Here is an 18,412-nt window from a genome sequence, read left to right as displayed (position 1 = left end):
GCCTGAAATCCCAGGGTTTGGGAGTTAGAGATGGAGTATCCACGGAGCATGTCGGCTGGCCAGACTAGCCAGATTGGTGATCTCTGGACTCAAGTGCGAGACCTTGCCTCAATACATAAATTGGGGAGCAATGGAGGAAGACGCCAGTGTCAACCTTTGGCCTCTGCATCATGGACGCATATGCATGCATGTTTGTTCACACATGTTGACTGATACACGCATGGACAGGCCTGCATAAATGCATGCATACTGCACACATATGCATAAATAGGAATCCTGATCTACATTAGGATTAACCATATTTCCCTTTTCAGCACTAGAGGGCTCCTTTCAGAACGTTCTTGGCCCATGAATAATTTCATCTTGTTTACTTAGAAATTTTAATTTCTATAATTTACTGACTTTGTCACTGTTCTGACATTTGTATAATTAGATTTACTATTATTGTATTTTTTGTCATACCAAAGAAAAGTTTTTAGAAAAGTAAACATTTATTAAGGTTAACCTGGATGCAGAGGTTTATTATTTATTTATTCATTTTCCTTTAATAATTCTTTTTCTACTGGATATTTTTCAATTTACATTTCAAATGTTATCCCCTTTCCCGGTTTCCTATCCATAAACCCCCTATCCCATCTCCCCTTCCCCTGCTTCTATGAGGGGGTTCTCCCACCCACCCACCCCTTCTCGGCTCCCCGCCCTGACGTTCTCCTACACTGGGGCATCGAGCCTTGGCAGGACCCAGGGCTTCTCCTCTCACTGATGTTCAACAAGGCCATCCTGACGCCGAGGTTTATAATCCCAGCTACTCAGGAGGGTGAGACAGGATTACAGCCGAGAGTGGGCATAAAGCTTAGAGGCAGAGTGCTTGCATGGGCCACCACTCCAGAATGAGAAAACCTTTAATAAAAGGCAGAGCTGAGCCCAGAGACCTCCGTGTTTCACCTCCTCGCACCCTAAGATGAACTAATTTGCAGGCCCACTGGTGATCCTTACTGGCAGTGACACAGAGCACAAGCTACTGTGTTCACACAGAGTCTCCAGCATCAAGTCTAGGTTTATTGTTTATTTAACTTTACATGTAATGAGCATTTTGTCTGCATTTACATCTGTGCATCATGGGTGCCGGCACCTGAGGAGGCCAGAAGGTGTCACGGCTACTGCAGCTGTAGTTAGAACAGGTGGTGAGCTGCCACGTGGGTGCTGGATCCTCTAACCCAGATCCTCTGTAAGAGCCAGGGTCCTTATCCACTCGCTGAGCCATCTCTCCAGCCCCCTCCAGCGTCAATTCTAAACACAGCAGCAACCTCGATGGATTCTTCCGTGTGTGTGTGTGTGTGTGTGTGTGTGTGTGTGTGTGTGTGTGTCTGGGATGTCAGTGTGTGTGTGTCTGAATGAACTTTGCTTTCTAATTCTTCTTTTTTTTTCTTTTCTTTTTTTCGGAGCTGGGGACCGAACCCAGGGCCTTGCGCTTGCTAGGCAAGCGCTCTACCACTGAACTAAATCCCCAACCCCTGCTTTCTAATTCTTACCACAGTTATATTATTATTCACTAAATCTATGCATGCTGTGAACAGAAAATATTGAAGAATGACATTTTATTTATAAATTATTATTATTGTTTTTATTGATACAAAAAACTTTAAAGTCCTCTGATTCCCACCCCTCACCAACCTAGATACTTTTCTGTTCTTATTTCTGACCCAGTTAGTTCTGTTTATTGGCTCCTTCCCAGCACCTCCTTCCCAGGCAAATACATCCAACAAAGATACAAAGGCAGGAGGTATGCACTTGCCTGGAATTAGGATATTGTCTAATCCTGCTGTGACGGGACCGTGGACCAGAAAGCCGGGGGCTGTTACAGGAGCAGAGAGACCTGGAGGTGGAGCCTCAGAGTGCTGGAGGCTTCCTTCTAATCCCCGGGGGCAACCTTTGAGGGTGTTACTTGAGGCTCTATTATTTATGTAGACGCCCGATGTAAGGAGAGTCCTAGGAAGGATTATTACTTTGTGTGCCCTCCCTTCTTAACCCGACTCCTCCACTGTGCCTTTGTTATTGTCATAAACGCTGAGATCCCAAAGTTTGGCCCAGTTCCCAGACTGCATAGCGGTGTGTGCGTGATCTATTTAGTTCTAATAAAAAAAAAAACAACTTTGTATGACTTCATGCCCTGAAACCTCTCTGCAATTAGGAAAATGAGTTTTAATATCGACTCAAAGCAATGCCTACTTTGCTCCCAGAAGGCTCTGGAGCTCTGAGATGGGCTGTGGCCAAAGCCAAGGGCCTTGTCTCTAGCAGAGGCTGGATGTGTAAGCAGGAGGCACAGACACAGCCTGGCAAAGCAGAATCAGGAGTCAACAGATCAGGGGCAGAGCCCCAGAAAGAGTCCCCGAAGTCTTCTCTTTCCAACCCGGCCCCTTTATAACTTAGTGGGGATTTGAAGTTCTTTTTCAAACATCACAAAAGAGAAGTTAACATTACATTTGGAACTATCTAAAATGTTTTGAGTGTCTAAGCATCCTGGACAGACAAACAAAAAAGTAGTGTGATTAAATTAACCTCAGAGGAGAATGTAATCTGCTCCCCTGGTAATTGTCCAAATTAGTCCTTTGTAGATAAATCATTATTCCTAGGGCATTGCTAGTTCTAGAACAGGCTTTCAGATGCTGAAACACTAAACTGATGCCTGAGGGTGGAAAAGAGAAGGTGGTTGTCATGGCTGACCGGCTCTTCTCGCCACCACCGCACCACTGCGGAGTTTAGGTGGGGAATGTGTTCCCTGAGCAGCAGCGAGCGCAGCGCAGCGTGGTGACTGCAAGTGACTGCTCGGGCTGATTGAATTAATGTGAACTTTTCGCTGCATTGCAAAGATCGAGGATCCTTTCCCAGGAGGCAGTCTGGGGATTCTGTATTCCTGATTCACCTGCACAAACACAGCGTTTTAACCTCGGACTCTACGAAATGTCACGTTTGGCCTCAGCCCTCAAGGCTGCTCTCAGCCTCGGTTTCGGTTTCCTCATTTGTAGACTGGTGTGGAGACACCCATGGCTCCCTGGAGGTTCTGAGGACTGTGGACTCTGCTTGGCACATGGAAGGCGGCAACGCCTCTCATCTGTGGTGAAACTGTCATCCTGAGAGCTGGCCACATGTTCTTCTATCCTTCCTGTGCTCTTTTTCTTTGATCATAACAGAGATTGGCCAGCCATCTTCAAAGTGAACACCGTCCCCATTTGTGAAAAGAAGCTAAAACTCCGAGTACACCCAAACACATATAACAGGATTTCTTTTTTTTGCTGTAGATACGTGTATATGAACACACATGCATATAAGTGTACATGTGTATGTAGCACATACTCCTACATATATGCACGTATGTGTATACATGTAAAAATACTTGTCTATATTATCCTTACCATAGACATAAATCTAGTAAGCATGCATCTATAGTAAAGAAAATCTGCATTAAACATTAGTTATCTCAACTTTAAGCTTTTAGTTAAACACCTACAATTTTTTTTTCTTTTTCTTTTTTGTTAACACAAGGGGTTCTTTTGGGACCTGGGAAGGGGATGGGCACCACTAGCATCAGGTGTTTCCACAGTCTCATAAGGGTAGCTTTCAAAACAATAGATTTTTATTAATTCTTTGAGAATTTCCTCCAATGTATTTTGACCATAGTCCCCTCCCACATCTAGGTCCTCCCAGATCTAGCCCTCCCTACCCTCCCAATTTCACATCCTTTTTTTTTTTCCCCATTAGGGTCATTTCGAGGATATGTTAGCTAGGAGAGTCAGGTAGGAAGGCTTCCTAAGGAGAAGCTGCTATTCTGTCACTGTTTGCATAGCAGGGGCCACTTTCTTAAATGATGTCACCAGTTTACAAGATTCTTTTCTGATTATTCCTGCCTTTCTCCCCCACAGATAGAATGCAGACTCTATGTATAGACTTCTATCTGTCCATATTTGTAGTCTTGGCTCAACAACATGGTGCCCAGCACAGAGGAGACCCTGTGCAAACATGAGCTGAAGGAGTGACTGACTGTTAGGGTAACATTCCCTCTGCTACTTCTTCCTACAAAAAATAACACACACAGCCTGGATCCTGGCTGAGAGAATGTTGTGACGTGAGCCACCATCTATGAGTACCTCTCCACACAGCCTCTTCTGCGGTGTTCACTGGTGTATTAGCACCTCCCTGTCTTCCCAGTCTGAGCTCTGAGGAATCGCACTAGGCAGCATTTGACTCCTGTGGAGAAGTTTGGTATCAGAGAGGCAGGTGCTGTGCCGCCATGTGCCCCACACATGCGTTCTTTGGAGAAGCCTTGCATAAACGTGGGTGTTTCACATATTTCCTGAGTGGTACAGTTGTCTTCTGGCCACTTCCTCCTCTCCAAAAAGCAGTCTGTGGGCACAGCTTCTCTTTGGTTTTAATTCCATGGTTTAGAGATTCTCATTTCCTAAACGAGAGGGTTATTTCATAGCAACAGGACACATAAGTTTTCCTGTAGCAAGAAAGAGTAGACATTTGTATAGTTGTCATGATGTACAACTATATAAGTGTCTCATCAGACAAGGAAAGAGGGCTCGATAGTGCTGAAGTCATGGGACTCTTGCAAAAGCTCCTGGGGTTTGGCTTGTGGCATTCACAGAAACGCAGTGTTTCCAGACAACCCATGAGTTCATGGAGGTTACATTCTCTGAAGCAGTGTGTTAGACATAAAGCCATGGGTTACACGGAGCAGGAATGAACCCTGAGTGTGTTAGTAATGCTTGTGCCTGGTGTTTGGTTGGAGGAACAAAACCCTCAGACTGACTTAGACCATGGCAGAGGTGAACGAAATGTAGTTAAAAAGCAAGTAAGACAAGTAGGAGATAGTGGAGCCTCAGGGAAGGCCTTCTCTAGTGCTCTCTCTCCTTTTAGATTTTATTTCTTTTCTGTCAGGGTCTCAGTACAATGCTTCAAACTCACTGTGTATCCCAGACTGACCTGGAACTTTCCACTTTCTTGCCTCTACCACCTGAGTGCTGATGATGTGGGTGTGTCCCCACCATACTCTGCTGAGAATGTGGGCATGGGCCTCCACTCTCAAGCCCAGTTTTTTTTTTGATGTTGTTGTTTTGTTTTTGTGCACACCCTAAGCCTGCATCTTTTTTTTTTCTTTTTTTCGGAGCTGGGGACCGAACCCAGGGCCTTGCGCTTCCTAGGCAAGCGCTCTACCACTGAGCCAAATCCCCAAGCCCCTAAGCCTGCATCTTAAGTGTTCAGTTTTTTTCTTAGCAGCCTCAGAATTCAAAGAGTGACACATGGCTACTTTCTTCCAGGTTGGGATGCAATAGGCAAGAGAAAGTCTCTTCAGATTTCAGATTTGATAAAGATCGTGTGTCATTACTTCATCTCAAAAATGGGAAGATGGGTTGTGTGGTTGGTTTAAGTGAATCTGAGCCTCACCCTGAGCCTGTGGACGGGAGTTGAGTTCATCATGATGAAGCATGTGTTGGAGGTGATTGAGAAAATAGTCAAATGCCCCTGCTGCCTACAGGAGAGGATTTGGAGTTTTAAAAGCATATGTGTGTGTGTGTGTGTGTGTGTGTGTGTGTGTGTGTGTGCGCGCACGCATATGCATGTGATACGTGTGACGAGTATAATATATAACTATATATGTATAAATAACACACACACGCACGCACGCACGCATGCACGCATGCACACGCACGCACACGCACATTAGCTGAGCCAAGATGTCACACATTAGTTTTCACTTCTGGCTCAGTTGGCCCTTCTGTTGTGCTGTGGTATTTGGGCTGAGGCCTTAATGTAGGGACATAGGCATCCAGGGCCTTTCCTTCCCACTTCGTACTGCACAGGAAGTGTTTGCCATAGTCCTGGTCCATCACAAGCAATGATCAGGAGTAGAGTCAGGTTAGAAGAGTAGCAGGAACAAGAACTATCCACTTGCTGGGTGAAGCCATAGACTAGAGTCTTTCTTGCTGTGTCAGAGTTTGTCCTGTCTAGTACATTGTATTTGGGACTCTCCTTGGGGTTATTTCAGGAATTGCTCATGAAATCCCATAAATATGTTGACTTAGCAAAATACTTGTAATTTGAGGCTTCATCTCCATGATAGTCCTCTAAATGTGTGAGAAATGTTTCCAGGGAACCCCCAAGGAAGGTCCCCAAAGGCTTTGGTGTTCATGTGGCAGAGCTTGCTTTTTTTTTTTTTTTGGCTCTGTTATGTTCAGGAATACAGTTATGTGCATGTGAGAATCTCACTGTCACAGAGAATGCTTTCTAGTTTACTGGCATTTGCTTTGGTGACCTGTCTCTGAAGAGCGCTCTACTTTCACTTTATAGCTCTGCTGGAGTAGTCAGGACTGAACACATAAAGGCTCCTGGCCACTGAGCCCCTGTTTGGAAAGCCGAAAGAGGATCTAGTTATCCACTCTGTCCACACTGCTACTCGACAGGAGCGGGAATTGCTCTCACAGCAAGGGGATACGAGGGAGTCATAATTGTACAACAAGCCAACAGCAACCAGGACTGTAACTGAGGTGCTGTGAGGAAAGAGGGAGCTGTACTGTTTGCTTCCGTAAGGAGGTAGCAGAAAGCTGGGGATGGGGAGTGAGGCAAATGAGGGCTGATTACTCTGGAGAGCAAGGGATGGCTGCTTGCGCTGGACTGCAGCAGTGGCAACAGCAGCGCAGAGGTGAAAGTGAGTGGGAAGGGGTCTCCATGTGCAGAGTCCCCATCTGGCGTTACTGTTCTGAAGTTATGGAAATACTGTCTCTGAACCTTGGCTTTTTCTGTAATGGAATGGAAAAAATAGTAGTCATTTCACAAGAAAGTTCTAAGGATAGAAAAAATTATAAAAGGTCAGGTTGATAGAACACATGGTAAGTACTTGGTAAATGTTAGCTGTCATCACCACCCCATTATTCACTGTTATTCTCTATACCACCAACTTGCTCAAACCTCTCTCTCTCATCATCCCGAAGCTCTTAAAGAACTCTTCTCACGGGTAATTTTGCGTCTGCTTCAATTTCTTCCCCACCCAGTGATCTTTTAAAATCTTGTCAGGTAGCTTCTCAACTTAAAACCATCCAGTGATTCCTCCTTTCTTCTCTTCTAAACATCTCTACCAAAAACCCCTCAGTATTTCCTCTTCCTTTGCTTTCCTCCCAATGTTGCCTTCCAATTGGAAGGCTCCCGAATGGTGGACCACTTACCTGCCAGCCTTCATACTCATTCTGCCAAGGGAGAAGTAGAGTCATTTACCTGAACTTGGAAGGATGACTGGCCGCACTACTAGGCACGATTTCCCTCTGCCTCAGTGAGCCTTAAGTCCAGTTCCACAGCTCTTGGTTACTGCCGAGATATCAGTGCCACAAATGCACCTTTAGAACCTTCTCACCATGCTGATCAGTATTGTGGTTCATAGGCATCGTACCTTATGGTCATAGAACATTTCACTGCTTTCCTCCTGTGGCAGCCTGTACAGTATCACCAAGTACCATGAAAGCTAGTCTCAGGGAGGAGGTTTTCTGGTCAGATCAAATCCAAGTCTTCCAGGTCTTGTGTCCAAGCACATGATGTTCTCAGTGATAGGGCCTTATCCTCAATTTCTGGGATGTAGCCAAGGCAGCAGCAATAGTCTATATTGTTTTGGCAAACTCTTGGACTCCTCTAATTGATAACTTGAAAGGAGGTTTTTTTATGCCTGTTGCTGGGACTTTTGCTAGATAGTCTATAGTTCTTTGGGGAGGCATTATCATTCCAATTGGTATAGCATCATTTAAATGATATACATATGTATACACATGTATGTATTATATGTAATTTAGGTAAATATAAAATAATGATTCGTCGTAGCTTTTTCAAACATCCGTAGTGGTATTTATATACATACACAATGAACGCTACTTATCTGTAAAGAAAAATTAGATCATGAGATTTGCTGGTAAATGGATGGGACTTAAAAATACTATATTGAATGCGGTCACGCAGATCCAGAAGGATAAGTGCTGCATATTTTTTCTCATCTGTTTTCTGGCTCCAAATATTTAGAGGAGAGTATAACCCAGAGTCACCACAGAGAACAGGAAAGTAAAAGCAATCATGGGAGGAATGAGGAGGAGCACAGAGAGGGGAAGAGCAGGTCAGAGATTCTATGAAGCAGGAAATAAAAAGCAGGGAGCTTTGATTGGGAAGTGTGAAGGAGGTCAATAAAACACGCCCCCATCCTTAGTATATTGATTCTGTATTTCACGATGTCTTATTACCTCAATCTTTTTTTTTTTTTTCGGAGCTGGGAACCGAACCCAGGGCCTTGCACTTCCTAGGCAAGCGCTCTACCGCTGAGCTAAATCCCCAGCCCCTTATTACCTCAATCTTGCTATGTTATCTTTGTGAACAAGATAAGAGTTAACTCTCATGGGAACATAGATAAATGGGTTTATAAGTGATTAAATAACATGTTCATTATATTTTCAAAGATTCATTCTGAGATGAATAAAATATATTCAATATCTAGTATATATATATATATATATATAGTGTGTGTGTGTGTGTGTGTGTGTGTGTGTGTGTGTGTGTGCATATACACATGTGTGCTATCTACCTTTCTTTACTTAGTTGTTTTTGAGGCAGGGACTCTCAAGGCTGTAACTTGACAAGTAGGCTAGGCTGACTGTTCAGTGATTACGAGTGACACCTTCTCACACCTCCACTTCTGTACATGGGCTCTGTGGGTGGAAGTCAAACTCTTGTGTTGTAAGGCAAACACTTTACTAACTAAGCTGTTCCTCAGCCCCCTGCATCTCATATAACAACAGAATAGAAGGCTTACATCAATCTATAGAAAGGTCCTTGGCTGTCTACCAGGTTCTATTGTTTGAGTAATGTTTTCTTTTCCCATGGTCTTGTCCTTTTTAATGTGTTTGTCTTTAGCTTTATAAGAAATTACACACAAATTGCATGTATTTGAAGTTTTCTGATGACACAAAGAAGGAATCACAAGTTAAATGATAGTTTAAGGGCACATGATTTTTTTTATATTAGTATTAAAAGTAAATGCTTAGGGAAGAAAACTAATATAATGGTAGTTTCTATATAAATGACCTAATGGTCATTTTGGGTGATTAAAACTCAACATGGAAACACAGTGAGATGCAATTTCCAAAATGCTAATGAAATGATAGCGTGAGTTAATAGGAGAGTTCAGAAAACATGACAGCAAAGTCCTATTTTTGAGTCATGCCTGTATTTAGTATTTAGATGTAGGTACTTTGTCTTAACACAGATGTAGAGAAGCTGGGGTGGATTATGAAGGGGGTGGCCAGAAAAGAATTGTTATAAAACAGTCATGGAGAAGCTGTGGGGTTTGGGATTGTGGATCAGAGACAGAAGGTGTAGTACGTTCTGTGAACAGCCTTCAGATACTGGAATACATCACCAGGAAAGGCCTTAGAGTTGGTCTAGGAGACCCGAGGGACATTCCTTGGTTGGCACCGAGCAAGAGATTACAGTGAGACAAATTTACTTTTTTTTGGATTAAAGATTTTTTTCCAGTAATTCCCTTCCAAACTAAGGACAGGCTACCTTGTAATCAGTAGGGTTCCCATCCCAGAAGATCTCCAGACATAGAAATCCCTTGTCAGTTTCCCAAATGGATCATATTTTGGGGAGATAGATCAGACAGATCATTATCTAAATGCAAATCCAGCATGAACTCAGGGATCCTTAAGCAACACAGTGGGCACTCCTGCAATATCCACCAAAGACCACACAAGAGGAGAAAAGTCTCAGAAGCCAACCTGTATGTGACCCATGACTCTGTGGCTGATGTGGCCCTCAGTCCTTTTGCCTAGCATTAGGACAATGTTACCTTAAGAAATGGGGAGGTCTTGGGCTGTGGAGCTTCAGACCTCTAGACAGCTAAGTGTTGTCTACAACTGCACTCAGCTCGGTATGTGTGAGAGTTAGAACAGGCAATGCCTCCACACAAACTAACATGATGCCTTTTCTTTTTCAGGATAATCGTATCCACACGTCCAAGTACAACATTCTCACATTCTTGCCAATTAATTTATTTGAGCAGTTCCAAAGGGTGGCAAATGCCTATTTCCTTTTTCTTCTGATACTACAGGTAATCTTTAAGCTGTATTTCTTCGTTATCCATTTGTTGAAAGTATTTCTATAATTCTAGAACATACATGAATTTATTTTGTTAAATCGCTCATGATTATATAAGACTATTCTTATTATATTTTTAATGGTATTACTACATTTTGTTTTAAAAACAAAGCAGGGCCAAGAATGGGTAAAACAAAAACAGTGCATTTATTGACTTCGACACCTAGGTCTTTTTAATACGAACCTTTATCTGAACCATATAAGAATCTCAATTTTGTTTGAATCACATAGAAGTCTAATAATTGCTACTCATGGCCTTCTTCCTTTCCTCATCATTCTCCTACGTTAACAGGGTGGGGCTTCACTCCTAAGACTATGAAGTTGTGGGACTGACTTTGTCAAATTTCCCTTCAATCTAAGAACAATGATACGTTGTGTGCACTTATAAAAGAAATATCTGATATATTATTTCACTGTAGTGTGACTGTTTTTTTAAATCATTTTGAGGGGTTTATTAGTAGTCAATACCCTTTCCCTATTTAACTAAAACTGGGCTTAAATGAAATTTCAACTTTGATCAGTGTTTTGGGAAGAAAAGGGCATATATCAAGAAAGATTCAAACCCACCTCAATAGTTCCTATCAGACAATGATTTATTCCATTTCTGTTTTATATGATGTGATTAGACAAGTTGGTAGATCCAGGTTAGGTTGTGTGCTGTGTGTAAGAGCTAAGAATACGACTCTACGGGGCTGGGGATTTAGCTCAGTGGTAGAGCGCTTACCTAGGAAGTGCAAGGCCCTGGGTTCAGTCCCCAGCTCCAAAAAAAAGAACCCCCCCCAAAAAAGAATACGACTCTACCATGTGAGATCTAGATGGAGTGCTGTGTAAGATCTTCAGTTCAATACTGTATGTGTTAATATTTTCATTGCAAGTGCCAGAGATCCCTACTAGCTTCAGCAGAAGATGAGTGTATTCTGTGGTGTGACTGAATTCTCAGACAGTAACCACTGCAGTAGGATTTGGCTTTTCTTTCTCTGTTTTCTTCCACATTCGTGTAGGGTCCTACCTATCTGGCAGTCCAGTCAGCTTCCCAAGTTTTCCAACTCCTATGGGGTGGGGGAGAGAGAGAGAGAGAGAGAGAGAGAGAGAGAGAGAGAGAGAGAGAGAGAGAGAGAGAGAGAGAGAGAGAATGTATATTACTTTTCTGTTGCTATCACCTCTGATTGCATTTATCTCCTAGATCAATCACTGCTGCTTAAGAGTCTCATGCAGTTATTATCTTTTGTTCTTTTATTGGATATTTTAGATTTGCATTTTAAATGTTATTTCCATTCCCTGTTTCCCCTCCAGAAACCTGCTATTCCCCCCTGCCCCTGCTTCTATGAGGGTGCTCCCTCACCCACCCACCTACTTCCTCCTATCTCCCCACTCTGACATTCTCCTACACAGAGGCATCAAGTCTTGACAGGACAAAGGGCTTCTCCCATTGATGCCCGACAAGATCATCATCTGCTACATATGCGGATGGAGAAATAAGTCCATCCTTGTGCTCTCTTGGGATGGTGGTTTAGTCCCTGGGAGCTCTGTGGGGGAGGGTCTGGTTGGTTGATATTGTTGTTCTTCTTATGGGGTTGCAAACCCCTTTAGCTCCTTCAGTCCTTTCTCTAACTCCTCCACTGGGGACCCCATTCTTAGTTCAATGGTTGGCTGCGAGTATTCGCCTCTGTATATGTCACGCTCTGACAGAGCCTCTCAGGAGACAGCTGTAACAGGCTCCTGTCAGCATGCACTTCTTGGCATCCTCAATATTGTCTGGGTTTGGTGTCTGTATATGGGATGGATCCCCCAGTGAGGCAGTCTCTGGGTGGCCTTTCCTTCAGTCTCTGCTCACACTTTGTCCTCCTGTGTGTATTTTTGTTCCCCCTTCTATGAAGGACTGAAGCATCTGCACTTTTGTCTTCCTTCTTCTTGAGCTTCATGTGGTCTGTGGATTGTATCTTGGGTATTCTGATATCTGTCTAGAAAAATTGTTCATTTCATCCAGATTTTCCAGTTTTGTTGAGTATAGGCTTTTGTAGTAGGATCTGATGACTTTTTTAATTTCCTCAGTCTCTGTTGTCTCCTGTGCAGTTATTGTCTTGAGCAGGTGTCAAGACACTGGCCAGAATGAAGTCAGTTTAATAAAAATAAAAGAACTGAGATTAGAGGGTTTGAAATCTCTCTGAGAAAAAAATGATATAGTTAAGAATAATTGGATATTTCTTGTGCAAAAAACCAAACCAGATCAAATCAGATGAGACCAACCAATCAAAAGAACCTAATGAATGAAAAATTGCTATTATTCATAAAAGGAAATACAGCTCTTGGTCTCTCCTTCCAGTATCATAAAATTGCTTTTGGATTCTTGATGAGGCCTTTCACAGCATTCTTACTTACAGTCTCAGGCTTTTGTTTTTTATATTTGGAAGGGACAGTTGAGGTGGCTGTGTTTAATATCATTTATTGACAAATGTCTGGGAGCTGTGAAGGGGAGATGGTATGTAAAGTAATGGATTAGCGATCGGGGAGCAATAGTGGGGTCTTCTGCTGCTCACCAGGTGCTTCTGTTGTGTCTCCAGGAACCCTTTGCTTTGTTTTCTTATTGTGTCTCTTTAAGTTATTTTTATTTGAATTAACATGTACTACTATACATATCTATGAGGTATAGTGTGAGAATTCAGATTATACAACACAGTATGTAATGGTCAAGTCAGGGTAATTAACTTTTTTTTTTTCTTTTTCCTTTTTTGGAGCTGAGGACCGAACCCAGGGCCTTGCACTTGCTAGGCAAGCGCTCTACCACTGAGCTAAATCCCCAACCCCTTGTAATTAACTTTCTATATCCTTGGGCATTGCTCAGTCCTCTGTGTTGGGAAGCCTCGACCTTGGATCTTCTGGTTGCTTATTTGACCTGCAGTCACCACGTGTGTTGCAGGATGCTGGGGCTTATGTCATTAATTAACACTCAGGGTTTTATTATTTTTTTGAGGTTTAAGAAATTGTGCAGAATTTATTATATAAAACTGATTTAGTTTTGAATTATTTGTAGGGCTTGATCTCCACCCCATGACTGTGTCTACTGGACCATTTCTTGCCTGACAGCCCCGAAACAGATTCCAAGTGAATCCAATCTGATTAAGAAACAAAACAAACCACATCTGTCTGATAGGGTCGCATGCTTGTCTGTCTTAGGTAGTAGCACTCGAGGTGGAGACACACGGGACTAGTGTGGGAGTCAGGGACCTAGGTACATATTTTAGCTGTGTGTGTGCTTGCTGGGATTTTTAATACCTTAGATGCCTCAGCTGTGAAACTGGGGTAGGAAACGTAAGGACGTGGTATCAGCGCTGCAGGTTGCTCTGACTCAGTCACAGTGCATTCTGTGCCCTGTAGGGAAAGCATTGTGAATGTGGAGACATAGCCAGGAATTTGTACAGTCATTCTGGCACAGAAACTAACTCAGATTTTCAGAGCATCCAATTTAAGATGCAAATACCTGGCTACCCCTTTCTAAGGCAGGCGATCAAAGGCTCTCTAGCAAGTGTTTTGACGGGGGCTAACTTCCTTCTGGTAACTTCCTGAAGACTAAGATGAGAAGCTGAGGGACCAGCGACAATGTAACAACCAGCTGGAAGATGTGTGTCCAAGAAAGAGCTCAAAAAGCCCGCTTTTAAGTTTTAATCTTATTTTAACCAGTCTGGAAGCTGGCATAAAGCTATTTCTCAAAATGTTTTGCAATGGAATGCACACAGTTGAATCCTCTTAGCTAGTTTACTTTTGTACAAATAGCTGAACGCAATCTCATTGATTTCTTCAAGTCTTAGGCAATTAATTGACAAAGTTTGGAATGCGTTTCCAATTTAAAAAATCTTAAATGGCTGAAAATGTTGCTTTTTCAGCTCATTCCAGAAATCTCTTCCCTGACATGGTTCACCACCATCGTGCCCCTGGTCCTGGTGATCTCGATGACAGCTGTCAAGGATGCCACCGACGACTTTGTGAGTATTCATGCCTGAGAAGGCCGGGTGTTCCCGTTTTAACCAAATGTCTACCTTTATGGAAACAGAGACCCAGCCAGTGGGGCTAAAGAGTGGTCAAGTGTGAGGCAGCGAGGAAGGCTTGTAATTAACTTATGTGATGCTCCTTCACAGTTGTATGTATAATTTTTTAAATAAATCCATAATTTGATATGAGCCATCTAAAATTGGCCACACACAAGTGTATAATGCTTGACGTGGTATGTGTCTGTCCCCTAATAAAGTGATTAATCAATTTCAAGGTACACATTGATACTATGACATCTGAGGTTGGAAAAGAGAAAGTCTGACACAAGTATGATGTGTGTACATGCGTGTTTGTGTATCTGGTTCTGAATGGCTTCCAGTTTCAGAGCTTAAAGCAAAGTTCCTAATATTTGGATTGTCCCTAGAGATATAAGACGCTTACTTTGCTGGAGCAAACAATATGAAGTCTGATCACTTGGTCATAAAGCATCATGCCAAGTATAATTCAGTATTTCATTCTGATTTCTGTTTTAAGTGGGTGGTGTTGCATAATATCACTGTTAACAACTCAGATTTCTGAAGAATAAAATATAGGTTGTTAAAAGCAATTACTCAGCTTTTAAGAAAACCACAGAGCAGACTGAGCTGCAAGTAGAGTGCGCCTGTGAGGAATAGAACCTCCAGTTCCTGGTGAAAGTTCTCAAAACCAGTGTAGGTCTTCTCTGGTCTAGGAGGCAAATGTCAGGCTGTGTTCTTAGAAGCAACTAGAGATGTAACAAGGGTTAGAGTTATGGGTCTAGCATGCAGCATATGCATGCATATAAGTGCACACAGAGGATTCGGTGATGTGTGTGTGCCAGGGTGAGATGTAGGAGGGTGAGCGCTGGTTAGCTGTGCATGGAACTCTGCTCACAGTAAGTGCAAGCTATGCTCATATTTGGACAGCAACATTGTCCAAACAGATGAACTCAACATATGCCGGTGTTGCTGTTAGGATTGACAAAGAGTGACTTAAGACGGTCTTTCTTAAACTTTATTTTTTCAGTTCCGTCACAAGAGTGATAATCAAGTGAATAACCGGCAGTCTGAGGTGCTCATTAATAGCAAGTAAGAAATCTGTTCCTTGGCCTGCCTTCCTTCCTTCCTTCCTTCCTCCTTCCCTCCCTCCCTCCTTCCTTCCTTCTCTTAAAGATTTATTTATTTATTTATTTATTTATTTATTTATTTATTTATTATAAATACAGCGTTCTGTCTGCATATATGCCTCTAGGCCAGAAGAGGGCATCAGATCTCATTATAGACTGTTGTGAGCCACCATGTGGCTACTGGGAATTGAACTCAGGACCTCTGTAAGAGCATCTAGTGCTCTTAACCTCTGAGCTATCTCTCCAGCCTACTTTGGGTTTTTTAAACGATTGGTAGCTTTGTATTTTAATCGAATATCTCTGTCCTTTAACGCATTGGAAGTTGAAGTATAGTTTGATCATTGTTTCATGGGTCTTTTTCACACTTAGCAAATTCTTTGGGAGTTTCTTTTGTGGAACACAGACGTGTCTTTGACATTGTAGTACCAAATAAGTAGCAACGATAGGCCTTTATATGCCTCCCATAGTTGAATTTAGAACACATTATCCACAGTAGCATGAATTTCTCTCGTATTATATTCATGCATCGATAAATACCATTCATGGAAGCAGTACTGACGTCAGCAGTGATTCAGACGTGAGCATGTTTGTTGTTCCCAAACAAAAGGGAAACACTAGAGAATTGGGAAAGAAACCTTCAAGATCCCGACCAATGTTTCCTTTTATCTTACTTTTTTTTGGCATGGAAGACTCTTCATATCTTTTAAACTTTTAATGAATTTTCTGAACTATCATATGCAGTAATAGTTTTCTGTATTTTTCAGACATGTTCCATTTGCACGATTCTCCGTTTTTCCTGCCCCCTTCCCACTGTACTCTCTCACCTCCAGCATCCTCCTGTTCCAAGTGTTCTACTGCCTTCCCCAACATCCTCTTTTAAAGCTTCTCTGTTTTCCCAGCCTCATAGGCTCCTTCTTCATTTTTGGGCTCTACCCGAATCTATTCCCATCTGGACACACATGGCTAACGGTAAGAGGCTAGGGTCCACATATGAGGGAGGACATACAGATTTGTCTTAGCCACTGAGACTGGGTAAAGAGAAAGACCGAGGTGGCTCAGTGGTTAAGAGCATTTGTTCTTGCAAATGAGTCCCTAGAACTCACAAGTGGCAACTCACAACTGCCTGTAACTTTAGCTCTAAAGGGATCAAATGCCACTGACCTCTAAGGACACTTGCATTCATATGCCCACATGATTAAGAATAATAAAATAATTATTAAAAGAGAATAATTTCAGGGCTGGAGAAATGGCTCAGTGGTTAAGAGTGGTTATTGCAAAGAGCCTAAGGTTCAAATCCCAGTTAATTCCAAGAGATCCAGTGCCTTCTGCATGCATCAGGCACATATATATGTGTACAGATATACATGTAAACAAAACACTCTGACATGCAGAATAAAATGAATATTGAAAAAAAACTTGAAGAAAGTAAGTTTCCATTTCCAATCATTTGATTGCAAATTGCATAATTCTATTTTTCTTCTAGGCTAAATGAAATTCCATGTGTATATGTACCTGTCTTAGTTAGGGTTTCCTTTGCTGTGAAGAGACACCATGACCAAGGCAACTCCAAGGTCAACATTTAATTGGGGTTGGCTTACAGGTTCAGGGGTTCAGTGCATTATCATCAAGGTGGGAGGCCTGGCAGTGCTCATGTAGATGGTGCTGGAGGAGCTGAGAGTTCCACATCTTGATCCGAAGGCAGCCAGAAGGAGGCTCTCTCCTATAATGGGTGGAGCTTGAGAACTCCCTCAAAGCCTGCCCACACAGTGACACACTTCCTCCACATGACCACACTTCTTCCAACAAGACCACACCTCCTAATGGTGCCACTTCTCATGGGCCAAGTGTTCTCAAAGCACCACAGTACCCCACTGTCATGGTTCATTGATTTGTTGATGGACATAGAGTGTGACTTCATTTCTTAGCTACTGTAGATTTAGCAGTATTAAACATGCTTGTGCAGATATCTGTGTGGTAGCACACAGAGACCTTGGGTTCATGCCTGAGTGTGACAGCAGGGCCCTATAGAAGCTCTATTTTCAGTCTTTTGCAAAGCCACAACATGTTTTCCACAGGGATCCCACTAGTTCACACTCCTGTCTACAGCGAGGGAGTTCTCAATACCTACGTCCTCATTCGCATCCACTGTCATTGATTTTCTCGATGATGGCCATTCTGACTAGAGTGAGATGGAACCTCATGTTAGTTTAGTTTTGCTCCACTCTGATGGCTAGAGATGTAATACACTTTAAAAAGTATTTGTTGACTGTTTGCGCTCTTCTTTTAGAAAGCATTTCTTCAGAGAAGTGTCCCATTTATTGATCAGCAGGATTTTTGCTATTTAATTTGTGTAATTATTTATATATTCTTGATATCAGCCCCCTTTCTAAGGCACAGATCACAAGGTTTCCCCCATTCTGTAGGCCTTCTGGTTGTTCTGTTGGTGGTTCTGTTTTGCAGGAGCTTTTTAATTTCACGGATTCCTACTTGTCAGTTCTTGGGGTGATTGACATTCCATTCAGAAATGTGTTGCTTATATCCGTATTCTGAAATGTTTCCTCTGTGCTTTGCTTTACTGGTTTCAGTTATTTAAGAATAAAGTAAATATTGAAAAAAAAAAAACCCCAAGAAAGTGCTTTCCGTTCTAACTATTTTCCGGCAAAAGTAATTTTCTATTTTTCTTCTGGGCTAAATGAAATTCCACTGTGCATGTGTACCTCGTCATGGCTCATTGATCCAGCTAGGAATGATCATTTTTGTGCCTGGTGAAACATATGGATCTCTTTCCGTTCCTCTTCAGGCGGATATCCAGTTTACATTATTGAAAGGCTGTCTGTTTCCCCAGTGAGTGTTTTTGATTCCTTTGTCAAAAGTGAAGTGACCGTAGCTGCATGGGTTATCTATGGGTCTTTTATTAGGCCTCGTTAATTCACACAGCTGTTTTTATGTTGCTAACACTGTTTTATGTCTTTATCACTGTGGATCTGTAGTATAGTTTGAGGTCAAGCAATGGGATGCCTCTGGGTGTGTTCTTTCTGCTTAGAAGTGCTTTGGCTAAATGTGTCTCCATGTGGAATTTAGATTTTTTTTCTA

At 42.3% G+C, this 18,412-nt stretch overlaps 1 protein-coding gene across 4 annotated transcripts in view; it reads left to right on the top strand.

Annotated features, from left to right (window-relative positions):
- Positions 1–18,412, top strand: part of Atp8b4 (ATPase phospholipid transporting 8B4 (putative)) — a 202,345-nt gene that overhangs the window by 47,797 nt on the left and 136,136 nt on the right. For 2 of the 4 annotated variants that reach the window (NM_001430434.1, XM_087652114.1), the window contains 3 exon segments: positions 10,028–10,141; positions 14,070–14,168; positions 15,220–15,281. In NM_001430434.1, the coding sequence (NP_001417363.1) occupies positions 10,028–10,141; positions 14,070–14,168; positions 15,220–15,281 (275 nt within the window). 4 annotated transcript variants of the gene reach the window in all.

The sequence above is a fragment of the Rattus norvegicus genome, chromosome 3, assembly GCF_021556685.1.
Source record: "Rattus norvegicus strain SHRSP/BbbUtx chromosome 3, alternate assembly SHRSP_T2T, whole genome shotgun sequence".
In the NCBI taxonomy this organism is placed as follows: domain Eukaryota; kingdom Metazoa; phylum Chordata; class Mammalia; order Rodentia; family Muridae; genus Rattus; species Rattus norvegicus.
The sequence above is the reverse complement of the archived record's forward strand: the minus strand, read 5'-3'. Positions and strand labels throughout refer to the sequence as shown.